Raw genomic sequence first — 21,194 nt, 5'->3', positions numbered from 1 at the left:
CTGATTTAGAAAGGACCCGATGAGAAACCGATGACTTCGGTGTTTTCAGTGGAGATCGGGTTCATCGGTATTGCTTAGGTGACGAGGCTAATAAGGGGGAACTTACAAATAGCCGAGCAAGACCTGAGACCAGAAAGTGGCACAACATGGTTACCGAACGTCCGTATACAGTATAGTATGAATATTAGCACAAGACACTGATAAAACAATATCGATTTATTGTTTCACTGGTGTCTATGGATATTTTAGCATTGTATAATAGCATAATAATCTAGACATTCGTAGAATAAAAGCACCAGAGAGCTGACAATACATAATTACACTTTTCTATTTGAAAGGGCAAGTGTTAAGTACAAAAATGTCCTTTTAACCGCAACAGGACTGACGTCTTGCTTCTGGGCTCCTCCCATTAACTCTGTAAAGCCAGTGCAGTATCCCTGTCTGTGGAGGACACTGCACCTGCCGCTCATATTAGATCCAGACACCTAGATGTGCAAATATGGTAAAATCATCCTTCTTCCTCCTCAACTATCTCCAATGTTTACCCCTAAAAGTAGCTAAAACGTTAGTCACCATTTTCATCGTCTTTGAAATTGATTACTATAACTCCTGGCTACATCCACAGTGAACAAAACTGAGCATGTGCAGAACTCAGCAGCCAGTATCAGGACCAGGGCTTGTGGAAGTGATCCAAACAGTCTTTAGAAGGGGTTTTTATGGAACTGGTTCTGTCTGACATTTTAATGTCCTACTGTATTGCAAACCCCTTTTCTCCCCTATTTCTGCTGCCTCCTTTGCTTGGTTTTTACTACTGTAAAGGGGTTTGAGAAGCCACTTTTAAAGGTCCCATCTAAAGTTCATTATAAGCATTCTGTCCTGCACTGAAGTGAAACTGCCTTCAGGAGTACGGTTAGTGCTGGTCTAATCTCCAGAAAGTCCTACAACCCTCCCCCTGGAGGGTTTCAAAAATGAAAATACCAACGCCAAGAGTACTGCCGTCACTATTGTGTGGTAACAAAGCCCATTAATATATGCTTAAACATTAGGGCTTTGAGTATTTGTCACTCACCAGAGCGTGACTCTTTAACTAGCCCAGAAATATTTCATTGCCATTTGGAATTGAAAGTGTACTATTATTAGGCATGAAAAGCTTCCAACTGCACCCCTGTACACAGCAGCATATTTTAAATGCCCTAGCTATAAGAACTGCTCCAGTCCCCGTGCGTACTTCTGGCCAAACCACCACATTTAGGTGCAGGATTGAGATCTGGATGGAGAGATGCAGTACCATTTGAAATGGTTACACTGCCTAAAACACACTCACTCAACGGAGAAGAGCTTCACAAGCATTCTACAACACAATTAGTCTAAAGCCTCAGGTGATGTCATGCTTGAGAAAGTAACACTATTGAAGAGATGAGACACCTGGGAAGTGAGATTAATCTTATCCTGTTTTAATATTTATGCAAACTATGCAGTCTAGTGGTTTGAAGTTGGCTTTGTGCCCACTACATAGGATTTAACTTGCAGAGGGTAGAGCACAGAAACACACAAGATGACACCCACCGGATTATACCATAGTCTGCTCTGCTCATTTTTAAAAGCTGTATTTGTACTCGGTATCCCTGGTCACCTAAAGGGACTACCCCTGCTACTGACACCATAGCTCTGGATGTTTCATCTGGCTAGAGTCTCCACCTCAGCCAGGTAGATGGTGGTCTCTCTCACCACCTTAACAAAGACAAGGTAAAAGCAGGGTCAGTCCAGACACTGGAAGTAACCTACACTGACCAAGGAATGACAGGGTCTCACTGTTGCAACAAACATGAATACCAGAAGGCACTACTAGACCCTTCCAGTTGGTAAGCCCATGACACACCATGGACAATTGCATCCATTTTACTTGCTCAAGAGCCCCCCCATCTCCAATTACACAGCACACAATCACCACTTGCAACATATTTATTAGGATTGACTTCCTCCAACAAAACCATCCTGCCACACAGAGGCTGTGGGTCCCTGGAACACAAGGCAGTAGGCAGGAACCTGAAAAAGAAGATAAAACCCTCTTTGAGCAAAGGAAGAGACATTTCCTTAAGAAGCCTGCAACAGGAGCAGCATTATAGTTGGGAATTACAGTATGCCTTAGATATCACAAGACATACACCCATGCCCTAGAGGGCAATCTTCAATCATATTTTGTTGACATTACACAGCATTAAAAGGCTGATCAAGAAGTGCACTATTATGTACCCTTCAGTCCCTGGGGCCCTCATCCTTTCCTGGACAGGGGGTCCTGACACAGCGCCTGTCAGCATCAGGGTTCTCCAGCACTGGGATTTCTGCAGGAGAAACAGGAAGCCCCCAAGGGGAAGACACTGTTGAGCAGCTCAAAGCAAGGCATCAGATGAGCACAGGCAGAAGGAACCCATGCTGGAGAAGAATGTGAAACTGCAGACACTCACTGCGGCCATCAAAGCAGCCCTCCACACACTGCCGCTCGGATGGTAGACACAGCTCTGTGGAGCACATGAAGTAGATCTGGAGGAGAGGGGAATGGCAAGAGGGATTTTAAAGTGGGGATAACCATGACAACTCAGCATGTGGCTCTACAGGGATCTATAGAGCCTGCATCCTCAAAAAGCCTCACCTCCTCATTGATGTAGGAGTAGGAGGTGCTGTCCAGGAACTGGAAGGTCTGGATGTGGAAGCGGCGGTGGTGCTTGGGCAGAAGCAGCGTGGAGTAGATGTGGAGGGTGGAAGTGTGGCCGTAGTCCAGAGGATTGGGGCAGCTGCAGAAGGAATGGCTAAACCACAGAAACCCATTCACTCACCCTCCCTTGGTCTGTAGGGGCGACAGGGACAGGACACCACAATCTCTCCTCTTGGTCCATCTTTCAGAACATACACTACCTTGACAGTGTAGCGGTGATCCTACAACAATAAAGGCTATTAAACCACTGCTGGGGGTAAGTTGCTTTCAAATGCAATTCCTTTTGCTCAGGGACCAGCTGTGGTCTTAACAAGTAGCTAGCTACATTAGTATGCATAGGCTGCTAAGGAGCAAGTAAAGGGTTATTCCATGCTGGAAAGAGATGGATTAAACACTTCAGCTGTGAAGCTCGTTGGGTGTGAGCACCCTCCACCTGAAGAAAGAAGGCTCCACAGCCCAAACAACGCATGTCCACCCCCCAAAATAGCCTTACTTGTTTAAAGAGTCCAAATATATGCCAAACACACAGCCAACAGGCATTGCTATTAATCTTAAAGAGGTATGTGAAGATGCTAGAAGCTCAGTTATTTGTTAAGGGTCCAACCATGTTCTGTTTATGAAACCATGAGGTGAAGCTCCTCACCACAAGCCGGACATGGCAGCCAGTGTACAGGATTGAGAGGGTGTTCAGGTGCTGCCCTGCAGTCACTGAGTATCCACAGGATGGAGTGTCCAGGACAGACACCAGACTGCCAGAGGAACCTGCACAGGGACCACAAGAAGATTAATGGTCAGATTTCATGGCCCATACTATGAACAAGATGCTAAGATGTATTCACATCTATTCAGCGATGCAGTGCATGTTACCAGGGAAATGCACTGACACCCTGCTGAAGTGGCGCTCTCACTGCCAATCACTCACTCTGAACCTTGATCTCTTCCAGGGGCCCAGCAGGCAGGGTCACAGTCATGCGCACTTCACTGCAGGAGATGGTCAGGCCTCTAGGGGGTGGGGGAGGAGGGGCAAGTGTAACATTGCAGGACACAGTGCCAGTCACCCATCTCCTCTGCTCTTTGTCATAGTATCTCACAGTCAGGGCATAGTATTGCCTTTGGTTCCTCCTCTGCAGTGGAGAAGAGCATCACAGGTTCAATTCCACACTGACAAACCTCACCCAGGCCTGTTTGAGCACCAGACTGCCTCCTTACCCAGGTCCTGACGTAACACCCTTTGTAGGAAGCCACCAGCACCAGCCAGCTCCTGGTGGTTCACACCTTGTGCCCACATCTCTTGGGGAGGCTACTGACCAAGAGAGGAGCCATTTTACCTGGGAGAAGTAGGAAAGAGGGGGGTTAAATTCATGCAGCTAAACTCACTCTAGCTCTAAGTAACACGTCAATGACATCCCTTGCAAATGGTTCCTCTCAAGTCCTGTTAATGCATTTGTTCTCTGCCTCCTCCTGTGGGAACTTACAGCAAGTCCCCCACTCCAGCCTGTCACAGATGCTTGCTCATGTTATACCACTACAGTCAGCTTATGCTGCAGGATGCAGGTACAGTGGACAGGGCAGAACCTCACCCTTCAGCAGGTAGACTTGGCTGAACCTCCTCACAGAGGAACTTGAACATCATGCTGCTCTTGCCACAGGACAGCAGGGGGCGGCTGTGGGATTGCTGCTGCTCGAGGTCACCCTGACTCTGTACTACTAACTCCACTTCCCACAGAATGACCTTCATATCCATCGTCTGGAGACTCCTGGAACAGAGGACTACCCAAACCTGCCACAAAACTATCATAACCCTCCTCTTCATCAAAAAGATCACCCTCGAGCTGGGCTTGTACCACTCCAACACAGAGTCATGCTAAAACTGAAGGCAAGAATAAAGCCACAACAGTACCACCAGTACCCATTTCCAATGAAATCAAATACAAAACTGTAGAGAAAGCACAACTTTCTGCTCTGCGGCTGGGGGGTTTATATTCAGGCACTTTGAAGCGCGCGCGCGCGGTCCTGTAAGCCAATCAGCGTCTGGTAAGCAGGCCACAACATTCTCACGCGCTGAAGTTTCTATTGGGGTTGAGGATGAGATCTCGTGACACAAGATGACGGCGCATTTATGTTCGGGACAGAGTTTAGCTACATTGTTCTGAATCAGCCTACTAAACTAAACCAATTAAATTCTAACTTTCACTAAGATATAGAGTTACAGTATTGACTGCATTAAACGGGAGTGGTAAATCTCATTAATACAAACTGTCAACAATCCCATTATTAAAGATTGATAAAATGCTGTTCATAAACTTCAGCCTAAAATGGAAGCGTAAATTCCGCCTTGATCTTATACAGCATGACTGCTGCTGTGATCATCGCGGTATTATTTACCGAGTTCGAAGATCTTGCTACTGTATGAGCTCAGTGCAAAGCTGGCAAACACGTCCGTATTATTTATCGATTGTATGAACCTAATCAAAACCTAAGAAATACATTCGTACAGCTTGAGAGAAGAAAAGATGTCCATAGAAAAAAATGTGCTTCCTTGGTGTTCTCTTAATCATAGATTTTTTTTCATTGATAAATGAAGATGCGATAAAAAGCTTAAAACACAAACAGCGATGATCATCTCTCCTACCACCACTCCCCATAGCCCGTCTTAATTAATCTGGTCGTGTCTGTACCCAGCTCCGCAATAAGCCGAGATCTATTCTTGGCACCGGCTGCAACAAGCGACACTATTTGTCTGTTTATATGAGAAAACATTAGGTGGACCGAATACGTCCGCATAAGATGGCGAAAAAAAAAGGATTCAACAGTACTTCCGTCTTATCCTATAATGTTAAATACTTTTTAACTTGTCCTTTACATAGTAAGCACTTTTACCATTAACGCTGTCCTGCAACAGTTTAGCGTAAATGTAATCTTACTTTCTTGTATATTGTGTAAATAAAGCAAGGATATCCCACCCAAATAAACTGGTGTTTTTTTCCCTCAACATTTCGCTTGTACTGGTGTAAATCCACCTTCTATAGGGGTATATGGGTCTCTTTTAAGTGTCTCTGAAGAGGACTGTGAAGAAGCTTGACCTCACAGGCTGTTTACATCTCTGATTACATGAGATGGGTTTTGTTTCGGGGCAACTAGTTCTCAATCAGTGTCCTTCTGCCCCTCCTCACACACACCTGCTGGTTTTCATCCCATTCCACCATCGCTAGATGACTGAAGTGTTAATTGATCTAAGAAGTTGCTTCCGTTGAATATGGGTATTTTTTTTCCCCTCTTCCAGAAAAGTTTGAGATTTTCTTTCACTTCCAAAATAGTTAAAGCCCCAACATATAAAGGTGGGAACAAACACTTCAAATTAACATGATGTCATGGAAGGGGGAGTAGGAGTGTAACTGCTGGATCAAAACCCAGCACGTTTGTGGGGGCACCAGGAGCCCCAGTCGTCAGGTACTACCAGCATATGCAGGTACCTCACCAGTTTTGGAAGCTTTGACAGCAACAATTCTGACCAGATGTAGTGACTCCAGAATAGAAGTCAACTACTGTACAGCTAGAGCCTGGCTTACAGTTGCAAACCCCCCTTCAGAATACAATGTTGAAGGCTAGTATTTCACTATTTAGACTAGTAATGGTCTTCCAATGCAGTTACTCTTGGAACTGATTAGACAGCTGGCTGTTTACATGGAGCAATTTGGGTGAATTTCCTCTTGAGGATCTTCAGGAAATTTCAAGCTCCAGCTTTGGGTCCAGACACCATAAGCAGCAGAGGTCAAGAGCAACCGATTTATTACACAGCCGGTGCCCCCTTCTCTTACTAGCGTGTGTTTTTGCACTGGGGAACTGCTTGTTTCTGTGAACACGGAAGCTTAACCACAAACACAGCCCATGTCTACAGACTATTGTGCTTGTTACAAACACAAAAGCCAACCTCCTGCTGAGTGGGTTTATACAGCAGTGGCTGTAAATGGAGTCAATAGCTGCCTTGAGTACCTCTTCACTACTGAGGAGTTCATGCTGAACACTCCTTGAGAAGCTCAATTCATGACTCCTAGAATGACATGCAGATATGCTCTCATTTCAGCAACTACAGGCCTTCCCCTGTGCCTTGGGAAAGAACTGTAGACAAAATCAGTGGGTTACACCATCTAGACATTTGGCAAGCTGTTCCAAATAGAGCAATTCCAGGAAACAAGAATAGTCACTTTCTCCAACAACATCTTGGACCCAGAACCAGTTCCTAGGACCCTGAAAAGCAAAGAGAAACAGTGAGTGGGCCGGTGGTACTGAGGGTAAAGCCTCCAGTCACACGCGGGTCAGCAGTGTGTGATCTACAGTACTTCTTCCTGAATGAGAGGACTAAAGTCAAACAACAAAAGTCTAACTTTGACAAAGATAGAGTTACAGTACTGACTGCAATGAGTATAATTCATTAAAACAAGTTAAACATGTCCATTATTACAGCCTGTCAAAAGACCGTTTACCTTTTTATGGTCTTATCGAAGCGGGGTTTTACACTGCATTACTCAAAATGCCTCTTGCAGTGCAGATACTGACCCACCATGCTCCAGTATCACGCTCGGAATATCACCTGAGCTCTGTGTAAAGCTAGCAAACAAATTCGTCTTATTTCTCGATCGCCTGCACTCCACAAAGGCTTTCATACAGCTTGAGAACAGAAATATTTCACACACAGCAAAACTGCTGCGCATTCAGGTTCTGTGTAATCATAGATACTGTTTCACAGAACGATGAAGACGCTTTGTTAGAACGAAAACAAGGTCCTTCGTAACTCCTTAAGACGTGCTTTACCGTTTACGAAAGGCAATGTTGGGAGAGAGCTTGGAACACGGTGTGACCCCGAGTAGAGATAATGACGAAAACCAAAACTGCCAGGAAACGCAACTCTTGTAAAACGCGTTAAATCACTTTCCTAAACACTGCTAATCATAGTCAGTTGTATGCAATAGAGAAATTTTATGTAAGGAGACCATTTTTTCCCTCAAAAATCAACGACCTGGACGGCAGCAGGCGACACTGTCCGTTACTTTGCCGGACCAGCCAAAAAAAAAAAAGTTTTGCTGAAAAATGACGTCCCCCTTACGATGAACTTAACGCTGCAAATGTCTGCTAATTCCAGTTGAGTCCTACAATGCCCTCTCGCTGGACCATTTGATAACGAAGCGTACAACGAACAGCCGCCCCTGTCGGTATTTTAATGTCAAGATACTGTACCAAAGAGCGTTATAAAAGCCGGTTAACATCTCACTTTAAAACAAAGAAACTGAAAGACCTCCTCAGAGCTAATGAGTTGCCAGCGAAACAAGAGAGCCCATCTTGGAACAGCAGCGTGAAACTGGCCCTCCTACAAACCGCACAAACGATGAAACCCACCTCATTCTTTAGTGCTGCGCTTTTGCCGGTGCGTGCGGTTGAAAGTAGCGTTTCTGCTGCTTTCATTCCCGAGATACAGCACCTTTTTACAGGTGATCAAGTGACCGCCCAAGGCGACCTTGACCGTCAGTAACCCCGTCTGCCGAGTGCAAGCACTCCATTACCGGTGCGAGGACAAATCTAATTCTCTGTTGCACAGGTGGGGGTCGGTGGTTAATGTTGCATTGTTAGTATGTTCTGTGCTTTTGTGTAAACGGGAAAAAAAATTGCCCGCGATATCATACCCTAATCAGAAGAGTTGCGGATGTAGCATTAAAAAGTGAACATTTGCATATTCCTACAAAGAGGCTTTAGCTAGCACTTCTTAATACTTCATGGCGGTGTGATTGATTAAAACGTGAAGAAGTAATCAGTTTCTCATTCTCTCAGACATGTGCACTAAGGAACGTGCAAAGATTCAACCCGTCTATCCCAACATGTATTTTGAAAAGCTTGAAGTGGCCACTTTCTGAAGGAGAAGACACTTGATGCTCCTTCTTTGCAAAAGCACATTCGTCACCAGTGTGGGGGGGGGGGGGGGAAGCAGGATTTTAAAGGATACTACTGTACATACAAAGTGCACACAGATATCAGATAACATCTGCAAAATATCAGAAAGTCTACCATCCCACAAATGCAGACATGGACTAGGAAAATATTCTCACACAACAGAAGTGAACCTATATCCAAGTTCTTTCATAAACTGTTACTATCCATGTTTAAATGGACCCACTTCTACAGCTAGATGTTTAAAAAGGAGTGATTTAGGACAGTCCTCTCGTTCACAAACCATTCCAGAACACCTTGTCACTGGTGCAGAGAGGAATAGCATCATGGAACAAGTTGAGATACCCTGTACACCAATGGTCTCACAGGTGGTCCCAGCAGTGAGGTCTGTATAGACACCCCAGAGACATTCTTGTTAACACTGCCTGAACCACATCACTCATGCAAGTAGGATTTTACACCCCTTTCTTTAAGGCGATAGGGCCACAAACTCATCGTGGAAGCTACAGGTTACTACCCCCTGTCTAGCTCCCAGATAGAGCCTAAGCTGAAGGTTTATGAATTCCTTCTTACAGGTCAAGCAGCATATTTTGCAAAAACCCTAAATTACTTTTGTGAAAATACACACTGCTCTGGCAAAAGCTCAACCTGCCTTGACTCAAAGTGTCCAGAACAGAAAGATACCCACAAGACAAGTTCACTAAAATCCAGGTTGACACTTGAGTGGAGGCAGACTTCACCAAGACACTGGAAGTAACCTACACTTGCCAAGGAATGACAGGGTCTCACTGTAGCAACTAACAAATGCCAGATGGCACTTTTAGACCCTTACAGACGGTAAGCCCATGACATACCATGGATAATTGCACCCATTTTGGTTGCTCAAGAGCCCAGCCCCCCCAATTACTCCACACATAGTCACTTGCAACATCTTTATTAGGATTGACTTCCTCCAACAAAACCATCTTGAGACACAGAGGCTGCTGGTCCCTGGAGCACAAAGCAGTACACAGGAAGCTGAAAAAGAGGATAAAACCCTCTATGACTGCAGAAAGAGACATTTCCTTAAGAAGCTTGCAACAGGAGCAGGATTATAGATGGGAATTACAATAGGCTTAGATATGAGAAGTAGACCCATGCCCTACAGGGGAATCCTCAATAGTATTTTGTTGATGTTACACTCAGCATTAAAAAGCAGACCAAGGAGTGCACTGGTACCCTATGTACCCCTCAGTCCCTGGGGCCATTCTCCTTTCCTGGACAGGGGGTCCTGACACAGCGCCTGTCAGCATCAGGGTTCTCCAGCACTGGGATTTCTGCAGGAGAAACAGGAAGCCCCCAAGGGGAAGATACTGTTGAGCAGCTCAAAGTAAGGCATCAGATGAGCACAGGCAGAAGGAACCCATGCTGGGGAAGAATATGAAACTGCAGACACTCACTGCGGCCATCAAAGCAGCCCTCCACACACTGCCGCTCGGATGGTAGACACAGCTCTGTGGAGCACATGAAGTAGATCTGGAGGAGAGGGGAATGGCAAGAGGGATTTTAAAGTGGGGATAACCGTGACAACTCAGCATGTGGATCTACAGAGCCTGCATCCTCAAAAAGCCTCACCTCCTCATTGATGTAGGAGTAGGAGGTGCTGTCCAGGAACTGGAAGGTCTGGATGTGGAAACGGCGGTGGTGCTTGGGCAGAAGCAGCGTGGAGTGGATGTGGAGGGTGGACGTGTGGCCATAGTCCAGAGGATTGGGGCAGCTGCAGAGAGGCACCATGATCAGTACCCTGCCTGAAACTGACTGACCACCCAGGGTTAGAGCTGCACACACAGTAACCCCTCACCCATCATAGAGCAGCACCCAGACAGCCTGGCCGGACCGGGGATAGGCAACACAGTAGTGCACCAGCAGCACCAGGTTGGGGTCTGGAGCGTTCAGCAGTCGCACCTCCAGGTAGACCGGCTTCCCCAGCAGGAGCCGGAGGGGCCGGTGGTACTGAGGGTAGAACCTGGAGTAGCTCTCGTCTAGAAGATGAAGGGTTGCTTAGCATTTTATACTGCTGTACCATATTGGGAATTCTACAGAAAGCAGGTTGTTCAACCCAAACCAGAGATTTTTAGCAATTGTCCCTCTGCTAAGAGGCGTCACCTGTAGCAATCCGGAGCTGCACCCCAAACACTCCCTGGGACAGGACAGCAGAGGGCAGGTAGGGGCTCTTCACCAGGTAGCCTGTGCTGGCCAGGTTCCCCTCAGCATAGCGACACTCCACCAGCAGTCTGGAGAGCAGTGGAGGATTACACAAGTGCTACCACCTAAACAGACCCGAGACCATGAAATGAAGCTCAGAACTACATGGTATCCCAGCTCACCTGAAGGGGCTGTCCCTGGTAATGACTCCATAGCTCTGGATGTTCCGCCTGGCCAAAGTCTCCACCTCAGCCAGGTAGATGGTGGTCTCTCCTACCACCTGAGCAGAGACAAGGTAGAAGCAGGGTCAGTCCAGGCTTAATGACCTCCCACAGGAGGGTAGTTCTCCTGTTCAGAGGAACCCTATCCAGTCAGTTTTAGGGCTTCTTAACTGGTCCCCTTCCCCACTGTACTCACAAAAGCATGGGTCCCACAGCCAGTGACAGGGAATTTGAAGATGGCAAATTCTGAGGTACAGATCACAGGGGTGCAGGACGCATTACCAGCAATCACCAGGCTGGCAGGATCCACAGGGGGTACAGAGATGGTCCGAGGGACAGCAAAGACAAAGTGCTTGTCGGCAGTGCACTCTGGGGAGAGAAGGGCAAGTCAGGATTTGTCCATTCCCATTTAGGGTGGGAAGTTGCCTGGGACTGGGATAGTATGGAAAGGCCTACCTTCCAGGGGATAATAGCAAGAGGACGTTTCTGGGTCCACACAGCATCCCTTAGCCAAGCAATGGGCTGTGGAGATCCTCTCTGGACCACAGGCCACCTGATGGCTCCTGGGTATCTTGCAGCCTACAGTGATCGGATTAGACACGTCAGCACAACCAGGGAAGGAATGGCTAAACCACAGAAACCCATTCACTCACCCTCCCTTGGTCTGTAGGGCCGATGGGGACAGGACACCACAATCTCTCCTCTTGGTCCATCTTTCGGAACATACACTACCTTGACAGTGTAGCGGTGATCCTACAACAATAAAGGCTATTAATCCACTGCTGGGAAGAAGTTGAAGATGCTATCAAATGCAATTCCTTTTGCTAAGGGACCAGCTGTGGTCTGATTTGGAGTGCCCGCTGGAAATCTTAACAAGTAGCTAGCTACATTACTATGCATAGGTTGCTAAGGAGCAAGTAAAGGGTTATTCCATGCTGGAAAGATCAATGAAACACTTCAGCTGTGGAGCCTTCTTTGGGTGTGAGCACCCTACATCTGAAAAAAAAAAAAAAGATGGCTCCACAGCCCAAACAACGCATATTCCCCCCCCACTGCAAAATACCTTACTTGTTTCAAGACTCCAAATACATGCCAAATTTACAGCCAACAGGCATTGCTATTAATCTTAAAGAGGTATGTGAAGATGCTAGAAGCTCAGTTATTTGTTAAGGGTCCAACCATGTTCTGTTCATGAAACCATGAGGTGAAACTCCTCACCACAAGCCGGACATGGCAGCCAGTGTACAGGATTGAGAGGGTGTTCAGGTGCTGCCCTGCAGTCACTGAGTATCCACAGGATGGAGTGTCCAGGACAGACACCAGACTGCCAGAGGAACCTGCACAGGAACCACAAGAAGACTTATGGTCAGATTTCATGGCCCATCCTATGAACAAGGCGCTAAAATGTATTCACATCTATTCAGCAATACAGTGCATGTTACCCAGGGAAATGCACCGACACCCTGCTGAAGTGGCGCTCTCACTGCCAATCACTCACTCTGAACCTTGATCTCCTCCAAGGGGCCAGCAGGCAGGGTCACAGTCATGCACACCTCACTGCAGGAGATGGTCAGGCCTCTAGGGGGTGGGGGTGGAGGGGCAAGTGTAACATGGCAGGACACAGTGCCAGTCACCCATCTCCTCTGCTCTTTGTCATAGTATCTCACTGTCAGGGCATAGTATTGCCTTTGGTTCCTCCTCTGCAGTGGAGAAGAGCATCACAGGTTCAGTTCCACACTGACAAACCTCACCCAGGCCTGTTTGAGCACCAGATGGGCTCCTTACCCAGGTCCTAACGTAACACCCTTTGTAGGAAGCCACCAGGACCAGCCAGCTCCTGGTGGTCCACACCTTGTGCCCACATCTCTTGGGGAGGCTACTGACCAAGAGAGGAGCCATTTTACCTGGGAGAAGTAGGAAAGAGGGGGGTTAAATTCATACAGCTAAGCTCTCACTCCAGCACTAAGTATTATGTCAATGACACCCCTTGCATTAACATGACTTGAGGAACTATCTGCATTCCTTCCTCTGCCTCCTCCTGTGGGAACTTACAGGAAATCCACCACTCCAGCCTGTCACAGCTGATTGCTCATGTTATACCACTACAGTCACCTTATGCTGCAGGACGCAGGTACAGTGGACAGGGCAGAACCTCACCCTTCAGCAGGTAGACTCGGCTGAACCTCCTCACAGGGAACTTGAGCATCATGCTGCTCTTGCCACAGGAAAGCAGGGGGCGGCTGTGGGATTTCTGCTGCTCGGGGTCACCCTGAGACTCTGGGAGGCAAGAGAGGACAGCAAGAAGTGTTACTGGGCAAAAGACCTTCACGTTGGTAGCTGCAGCAGCAAAGGAACAAGTAAAGGGTTGTCCTTTGGGCATGGAATAAACATTTTGGCTGTGGAGCCTTGACCCAAGATGGTTCCACAGCTAGAACTATCTCTTCTCAGCATGGAATAAACATTTACTTGTTCCTGTGAAGAGCTACAAGAACACACTTCAGTCTAGATGAAGATTCCTTCAGAACTACTTAAAGGAAAGAAGGAGCAGCCATATGCAAAGTATGCATGCAGATATTCCACTGGTCCTGAACATTCCTATGCATCCAGACTTCCTCTTAGAGGAAATACAGCAGAACTACTTTACTACCATGCAGTTGTATTCAGTCCACCGATTTGAAGAAACTCCCTACCAGGGTCAGATGAGGGAGGATCTGCTCCAGAGGGACCAGTTGTCACTGCTACCACATCTCTCTGCACATCAGCACCAGAGTCCTTATCCAGTTCTTCCCCCTCAGCATCAGAGCTCAGTTCCATCAAGTCCTGCTCTTCCCCATTTAGCACCCCTCTCATCTCTCCAGCAGAATAACCATCAGATCCATCTGGTGGGGTCTCCCGGAATACAGGACTACCCACATTGGGCTCAAAACCATCATAACCTTCCTCTTCACCAAAAACAGCATCTAGACCCTTGAGCTGGGCTTGGGCCACTGCAACACAGAGCCATGCTAACAATCCAGGCAAAAGGAAATCGATCACACCCACTTCTCTCCCCATTTTTCACACAAAAACACTTCAAGAGAAAGAATAACTATCGGCCCTGCTGCTGGGGCTTATAGTATACACGCACTGAGACGCGCGCTGTCCTGTGGGCCAATCAGGAGCAGGTAAGGAAGTCCAGAACATTCTCACGCGCTGAGGTTTCAGACGCGGTGTTGAGAGTGAAATCACGTGACACGGCTTGGCTGCCCGGATACGCTGCGTGATCAACTTGTTCTTGTATCATCAGTCTAAAGTGAAACAATATAAAATATAACCTTGACAAGGATAAAGAGTTACAGCAAAGCGGAACCGTAAATTTGATTCATACAACTTGTAAACAACCTTATTAAATCGTGATGAAATGCCGTTGATCAAATTTCACAATGATTCTTCATAATATTAACATCACAGCTGTAATGCTGATCGCGGAAACTTTCACTGTGTTCGAAGATCTCGCTGTGTTGACGACCTGAGCAAAGTGAAACGCCAGCAAACACCTCCGTATGACAATACATCTCACGAGCTGATATTAGGCATGAAGGTTGAAATGGAAGGCAGGTGACAACAAGCTGATTACAGGAGAGTCTTCTTCAAGGTGACAAGTGTGTTCATAACGGGAACATTTAACTAGTTAATTTCCGTTCAGTTGTATTCCTAATACGGACAGAGTGTGAGTCGGCATAACTTTTTAAAAACGCATCTTCTTGAGGTTGACCCCCCCCTACAGAAAGCACAAACGATGAAACCCATCTCATTCGTTAGTGCTACGTTTGTGCCGGTTGGTGCTGTTGAAAGCAGCGTTTTGCTGCTGTCGGTTCCGAGAGCCTTGTTTTTTCTGGTAATCACGTGACTGTACACGCCAGTTAAAAGGTACCAACACACCCGGTACTTTTAACTACTCGATGTGATGAAAACAACGGGTGCAATTTGTTTCGGTGAAAACTTCTTCTCGCGAATTGCAATTGTAATCTATAGTCACAACTGTAACAATATTTTTCAAGTTTCACTAGCGCGTGTAACGATCATTATAACGTTCTCGACAAATGAAGCTTTCAAAGAGGTCTTCGCTGGAGATGCAGAAAATATATCAACTCTCTGCCACTGGGGTCAGCTTATCAACGATCACAATTGGAAGATCTGATGGTCGTGATCTTTCTGTATTTGCGTCATACTTCGAAAAAGGGAGGCGCTATTTTCAAATGCAAAACATCCACCCCACCGAACTCAAATTGCACAAAATGCAAACCTGTTGATTTAATCACATCGAGTAATTAAAAGTACCGAGTGTGTTGGTTATATGTTCGGCTGTTTTATCTGAAAATAAAAACACTTTCCAAGATTCCTCTGGTCTGCATGTGAGATGGTAGAGTTTCCAATGTTGTTTTGCAGTCGAGTTACTGTATGAACTACCTGGGTTATCTTGGTGCATGGTGCCCCCTTTAAAAAATTCTGATTCTTTTTCACATTTAAGATTTTTTCTCTTTGCTTAATCATCAATCAGTCAAAGTTGATTTATCAAATCCACAACAATACAGCGTCCAGCAGTAGTAGCTGGCAATGAAATGTCTTTTCTGCGAGCTCACCGGGGCTAAAAATCACAAAATTCAAGTTACAAAATAGATAATAGTGCAAACGAAATGGAAAAAAATAAACTCAGACAGAGCTCAATATAAATAGAGCTGCGATGTGTCCAGGGTGTACACACTACATTACAGTATGTCCAAGTAGCGCAGTATGCCGAATACACTGAAAAGTACGAAACCAATGGTCTTGTGATACAGGAAGTTACTAATCCTAACTTTTTTAAAATACGTGGCTCGAAACACGAATCTTTAAACGGCCCTTGATTTGCGTACTGATTTAGAAAGGACCCGATGAGAAACCGATGACTTCGGTGTTTTCAGTGGAGATCGGGTTCATCGGTATTGCATAGGTGACGAGGCTAATAAGGGGGAACTTACAAATAGCCGAGCAAGACCTGAGACCAGAAAGTGGCACAACATGGTTACCGAACGTCCGTATACAGTATAGTATGAATATTAGGACAAGACACTGATAAAACAATATCGATTTATTGTTTCACTGGTGTCTATGGATATTTTAGCATTGTATAATAGCATAATAATCTAGACATTCGTAGAATAATAGCACCAGAGAGCTGACAATACGTAATTAGACACTTTTCTATATGAAAGCAAGTGTTAAGTACAAAAATGTCCTTTTAACCGCAACAGGACTGAAGTCTTGCTTTGGGCTCCTCTCATTAACTCTGTAAAGCCAGTGCAGTATCCCTGTCTGTGGAGGACACTGCACCTGCCGCTCATATTAGATCCAGGCACCTAGATGTGCAAATATGGTAAAATCATCCTTCTTCCTCCTCAACTATCTCCAATGTTTACCCCTAAAAGTAGCTAAAACGTTAGTCACCATTTTCATCCTCTTTGAAATTGATTACTATAACTCCTGGCTACATCCAGAGTGAACAAAACTGGGTATGTGGAGAACTCAGCAGCCAGTATCAGGACCAGGGCTTGTATAAGTGATTCAAACATTCTTTAGAAGGGGTTTTTATGGAACTGGTTCTGTCTGACATTTTACTGTCCTACTGTATTGCAAACCCCTTTTCTCCCCTCATTTCTGGAATTCTGCTGCCTCCTTTGCTTGGTTTTTACTACTGTAAAGTGGTTTGAGAAGCCACTTTTAAAGGTCCCATCTGAAGTTTGTTATAGGCATTTTGTCCTGCACCAAAGTGAAACTGCCATCAGGGGGAGTACAGTTAGTGCTGGTCTAATCTCCAGAAAGTCCTACAACCCTCCCCCTTGAGGGTTTCAAAAATGAAAATACCAACGACAAGAGTACTGCCATCACTATTGTGTGGTAGCAAAGCCCATTAATATATGCTTAAACATTAGGGCTTTGAGTATTTGTCACTCACCAGAGAGTGACTCTTTAACTAGACCAGAAATATTTCATTGCCATTTGGAATTGAAAGTGTACTATTATTAGGCATGAAAAGCTTCCAACTGCACCCCTGTACACAGCAGCATATTTTAAATGCCCTAGCTATAAGAACTGCTCCAGTCCCCGTGCGTACTTCTGGCCAAACCATTGCATTTAGGTGCAGGATTGAGATCTGGATGGAGAGATGCAGTACCATTTGAAATGGTTACAGTGCCTGAAACACACTCACTCAATGGAGAAGAGCTTCACAAGCATTCTACAACACAATTGGTCTAAAGCCTCAGGTGATGTCATGCTTGAGAAAGTAACACTATTGAAGAGATGAGACACCTGGGAAGTGAGATTAATCTTATCCTGTTTTAATATTTTTGTAAACTATGCAGTCTAGTGGTTTGAAGTTGGCTTTGTGCCCACTACATAGGATTTAACTTGCAGAAGGTAGAGCACAGAAACACAAGATGACACCTACTAGATTATACCAGAGTGTGCTCTGCTCATTTTTAACAGCTGTATTTGTACTCGGTATCCCTGGTCACCTAAAGGGACTACCCCTGCTAATGACACCATAGCTCTGGATGTTTCATCTGGCCAGAGTCTCCACCTCAGTCAGGTGGATGGTGGTCTCTCTCACCACCTTAACAAAGACAAGGTAAAAGCAGGGTCAGTCCAGACACTGGAAGTAACCTACACTGACCAAGGAATGACAGGCTCTCACTGTAGCAACAAACATGAATACCAGAAGGCACTACTAGACCCTTCCAGTTGGTAAGCCCATGACACACCATGGACAATTGCATCCATTTTACTTGCTCAAGAGCACCCCCCCCCCCACACACACACACACCTCCAATTACACAGCACACAATCACCACTTGCAACATATTTATTAGGATTGACTTCCTCCAACAAAACCATCCTGCCACACAGAGGCTGTGGGTCCCTGGAACACAAAGAAGTAGGCAGGAACCTGAAAAATAAGATAAAACCCTCTTTTAGCATAGGAAGAGACATTTCCTTAAGAAGCTTGCAACAGGAGCAGCATTATAGTTGGGAGTTACAGTATGCCTTAGATATCATGAGACATACACCCATGCCCTAGATGGCAATCTCCAATCATATTTTGTTGACATTATACTCAGCATTAAAAGGCTGATCAAGAAGTGCACTATTATGTACCCTTCAGTCCCTGGGGCCCTCATCCTTTCCTGGACAGGGGGTCCTGACACAGCACCTGTCAGCATCAGGGTTCTCCAGCACCGGGATTTCTGCAGGAGAAACAGGAAGTCCCCAAGGGAAGATACTGTTGAGCAGCTCAAAGCAAGGCATCAGATGAGCACAGACAGAAGGAACCCATGCTGGAGAAAAATCTGAAACTGCAGACACACACTGCCGCTCAGAGGGTAGACACAGCTCTGTGGAGCACAGTAGATCTGGAGGAGAGGGGAATGGCAAGAGGGATTTTAAAGTGGGGATAACTGTGACAACTCAGCATGTGGCTCTACAGGAATCTATAGAGCCTGCATCCGCAAAAAGCCTCACCTCCTCATTGATGTAGGAGTAGGAGGTGCTGTCCAGGAACTGGAAGGTCTGGATGTGGAAGCGGCGGTGGTGCTTGGGCAGAGGCAGCGTGGAGTGGATGTGGAGGGTGGATGTGTTGCCGTAGTCCAGAGGATTGGGGCAGCTGCAGGGAGAGGCACCAAGATCAGGACACTGCCTGCAACTCATTGACCAGCCCTGGGAGAGAGCTGCACACGTAGGAGCCCCTCACCCATCATAGAGCAGCACCCAGACAGCCTGGCCAGAGCGGGGGTAGGCAACACAGTAGTGCACCAGCAACACCAGGTTGGGGTCTGGAGCGTTCAGTAGTCGCACCTCCAGGTAGACTGGGTTCCCCAGCAGGAGCCGGAGGGGCCGGTGGTACTGAGGGTAGAACCTGGAGTAGCTCTCATCTAGAAGATGGTACAGCAGTATGAAATGCTACACAACCCTTCTCCATGTTGGGGAATTTTACAGAAAGCGGGTTGTCCAAACAAAACCTTAGGTTTTTGGCTACTGTCCTTCTACTAAGATGTGTCATCTGTAGCAATCCGGAGCTGCACCCCAAACACTCCCTGGGACAGGACAGCAGAGGGCAGGTAGGGGCTCTTCACCAGGTAGCCCGAGCTGGCAAGGTTCCCTTCAGCACAGCGACACTCCACATAGAGGATAGAGGATAGAGGAAAGGCTGAGTGGAGTGTGTGTGTGTTACGTTCGGGACAGCGTTTAGCTACATTGTTCTGAATCAGCCTACTAAACTAAACACATTAAAGTCTAACTTTCACTAAGATATAGAGTTACAGTATTGACTGCATTAAACGGGAGTGGTAAATCTCATTAATACAAACTGTCAACAATCCCATTATTAAAGATTGATAAAATGCTGTTCATAAACTTCAGCGTAAAATGGAAGCGTAAATTCCGCATTGATCTTATACAGCATGACTGTTGCTGTGATCATCGCGGTATTATTTACCGAGTTCGAAGATCTTGCTACTGTATGAGCTCAGTGCAAAGCTGGCAAACACGCCGTATTATTTATCGATTGTATGAACCTAATCAAAACCTAAGAAATACATTCGTATAGCTTGAGAGAAGAGAAGATTTCCATAGAAAAAAATGTGCTTCCTTGGTGTTCTCTTAATCATAGTTTTTTTTTCATTGATAAATGAAGATGCGATAAAAAGCTTTAACGGGAGAAGCGAAATAATTTCATTAACTCTGTGTAAAACTCTTTATCCGTAGCAAAGAGAAATGCTCTTAATGAGAACACATTTTCATGCGAACACATTGCTGTAGCTTGTGGGAAATGCAGCTCATTTTACACGTGTTAAAACACAAACAGCGATGATCACCTCTCCTACCACCACTCCCCATAGCCCGTCTTAATTAATCTGGTCGTGTCTGTACCCAGCTCCGCAATAAGCCGAGATCTATTCTTGGCACCGGCTGCAACAAGCGACACTATTTGTCTGTTTATATGAGAAAACATTATGTGGATCGAATATGTCCGCATAAGATGGCGAAAAAAAAAAGGATTCAACAGTACTGCCGTCTTATCCTATAATGTTAAATACTTTTTAACTTGTCCTTTACATAGTAAGCACTTTTACCATTAACGCTGTCCTGCAACAGTTTAGCGTAAATGTAATCTTACTTTCTTGTATATTTTGTAAATAAAGCAAGGATATCCCACCCAAATAAACTGGTGTTTTTTTCCCTCAACATTTCGCTTGTATTGGTGTAAATCCACCTTCTATAGGGGTATATGGGTCTCTTTTAAGTGTCTCTGAAGAGGACTGTGAAGAAGCTTTAACTCACAGGCTGTTTACATCTCTGATTACATGAGATGGGTTTTGTTTCGGGGCAACTAGTTCTCAATCAGTGTCCTTCTGCCCCCACACACACACCTGCTGGTTTTCATCCCATTCCACCATCGCTAGATGATTGAAGTGTTAATTGATCTAAGAAGTTGCTTCTGTTGAATATGGGTATTTTTTTCCCCCTCTTCCAGAAAAGTTTGGGATTTTCTTTCACTTCCAAAATAGTTAAAGCCCCAACATATTAAAGGTGGGAACAAACACTTCAAATTAACATGATGTCATGGAAGGGGGAGTAGGAGTGTAACTGCTGGATCAAAACCCAGCACATTTGTGGGGGCACCAGGAGCCCCAGTCGTCAGGTACTACCAGCATATGCAGGTACCTCACCAGTTTTGGAAGCTTTGACAGCAACAATTCTGACCAGATGTAGTGACTCCAGAATAGAAGTCAACTACTGTACAGCTAGAGCCTGGCTTACAGTTGCAAACCCCCCTTCAGAATACAATGTTGAAGGCTAGTATTTCACTATTTAGACTAGTAATGGTCTTCCAATGCAGTTACTCTTGGAACTGATCAGACAGCTGGCTGTTTACATGGAGCAATTTGAATGATTTTCCTCTTGAGGATCTTCAGGAAATTTCAAGCTCCAGCTTTGGGTCCAGACACCATAAGCAGCAGCAGAGGTCAAGAGCAACCGATTTATTACACAGCCGGTGCCCCCTTCTCTTACTAGCATGTGTTCTTGCACTGGGGAACTGCTTGTTTCTGTGAACACGG

At 45.7% G+C, this 21,194-nt stretch overlaps 1 protein-coding gene across 1 annotated transcript; it reads right to left on the bottom strand.

Moving 5' to 3' along the window:
• Positions 1-9,883: 9,883 nt before the first annotated feature.
• On the bottom strand, positions 9,884-14,112 carry LOC148833628 (zona pellucida sperm-binding protein 4-like). The gene is made up of 14 exons (XM_088915458.1): positions 13,749-14,112; positions 13,216-13,335; positions 12,844-12,962; positions 12,557-12,758; positions 12,277-12,395; positions 11,712-11,811; positions 11,515-11,637; positions 11,255-11,427; positions 11,020-11,117; positions 10,799-10,926; positions 10,494-10,674; positions 10,268-10,409; positions 10,093-10,168; positions 9,884-9,969 (listed from the first exon to the last, which is right to left on the bottom strand). The coding sequence occupies exons 1-14, from the start codon at positions 14,110-14,112 to the stop codon at positions 9,884-9,886; spliced, it is 2,031 nt and encodes a 676-aa protein (XP_088771584.1).
• Positions 14,113-21,194: the final 7,082 nt, after the last annotated feature.

The sequence above is a fragment of the Atractosteus spatula genome, chromosome 5, assembly GCF_055471065.1.
Source record: "Atractosteus spatula isolate fAtrSpa1 chromosome 5, fAtrSpa1.hap1, whole genome shotgun sequence".
In the NCBI taxonomy this organism is placed as follows: domain Eukaryota; kingdom Metazoa; phylum Chordata; class Actinopteri; order Semionotiformes; family Lepisosteidae; genus Atractosteus; species Atractosteus spatula.
Note: the sequence above shows the minus strand (reverse complement) of the source record. Positions and strands in the feature narration are given on the sequence as shown.

Coding starts and splice junctions, on each gene's coding strand:
- LOC148833628 (XM_088915458.1), bottom strand. CDS start 14,112: ATGGGGAGAGAAGTGGGTGTGATCGATTTCCTTTTGCCTGGATTGTTA. Junction 10,927..11,019: donor ACCAGGGACAGCCCCTTCAG/GTGAGCTGGGAT, acceptor ACTGCTCTCCAG/ACTGCTGGTGGAGTGTCGCT. Junction 10,169..10,267: donor ACTCCTACATCAATGAGGAG/GTGAGGCTTTTT, acceptor CCTCTCCTCCAG/ATCTACTTCATGTGCTCCAC.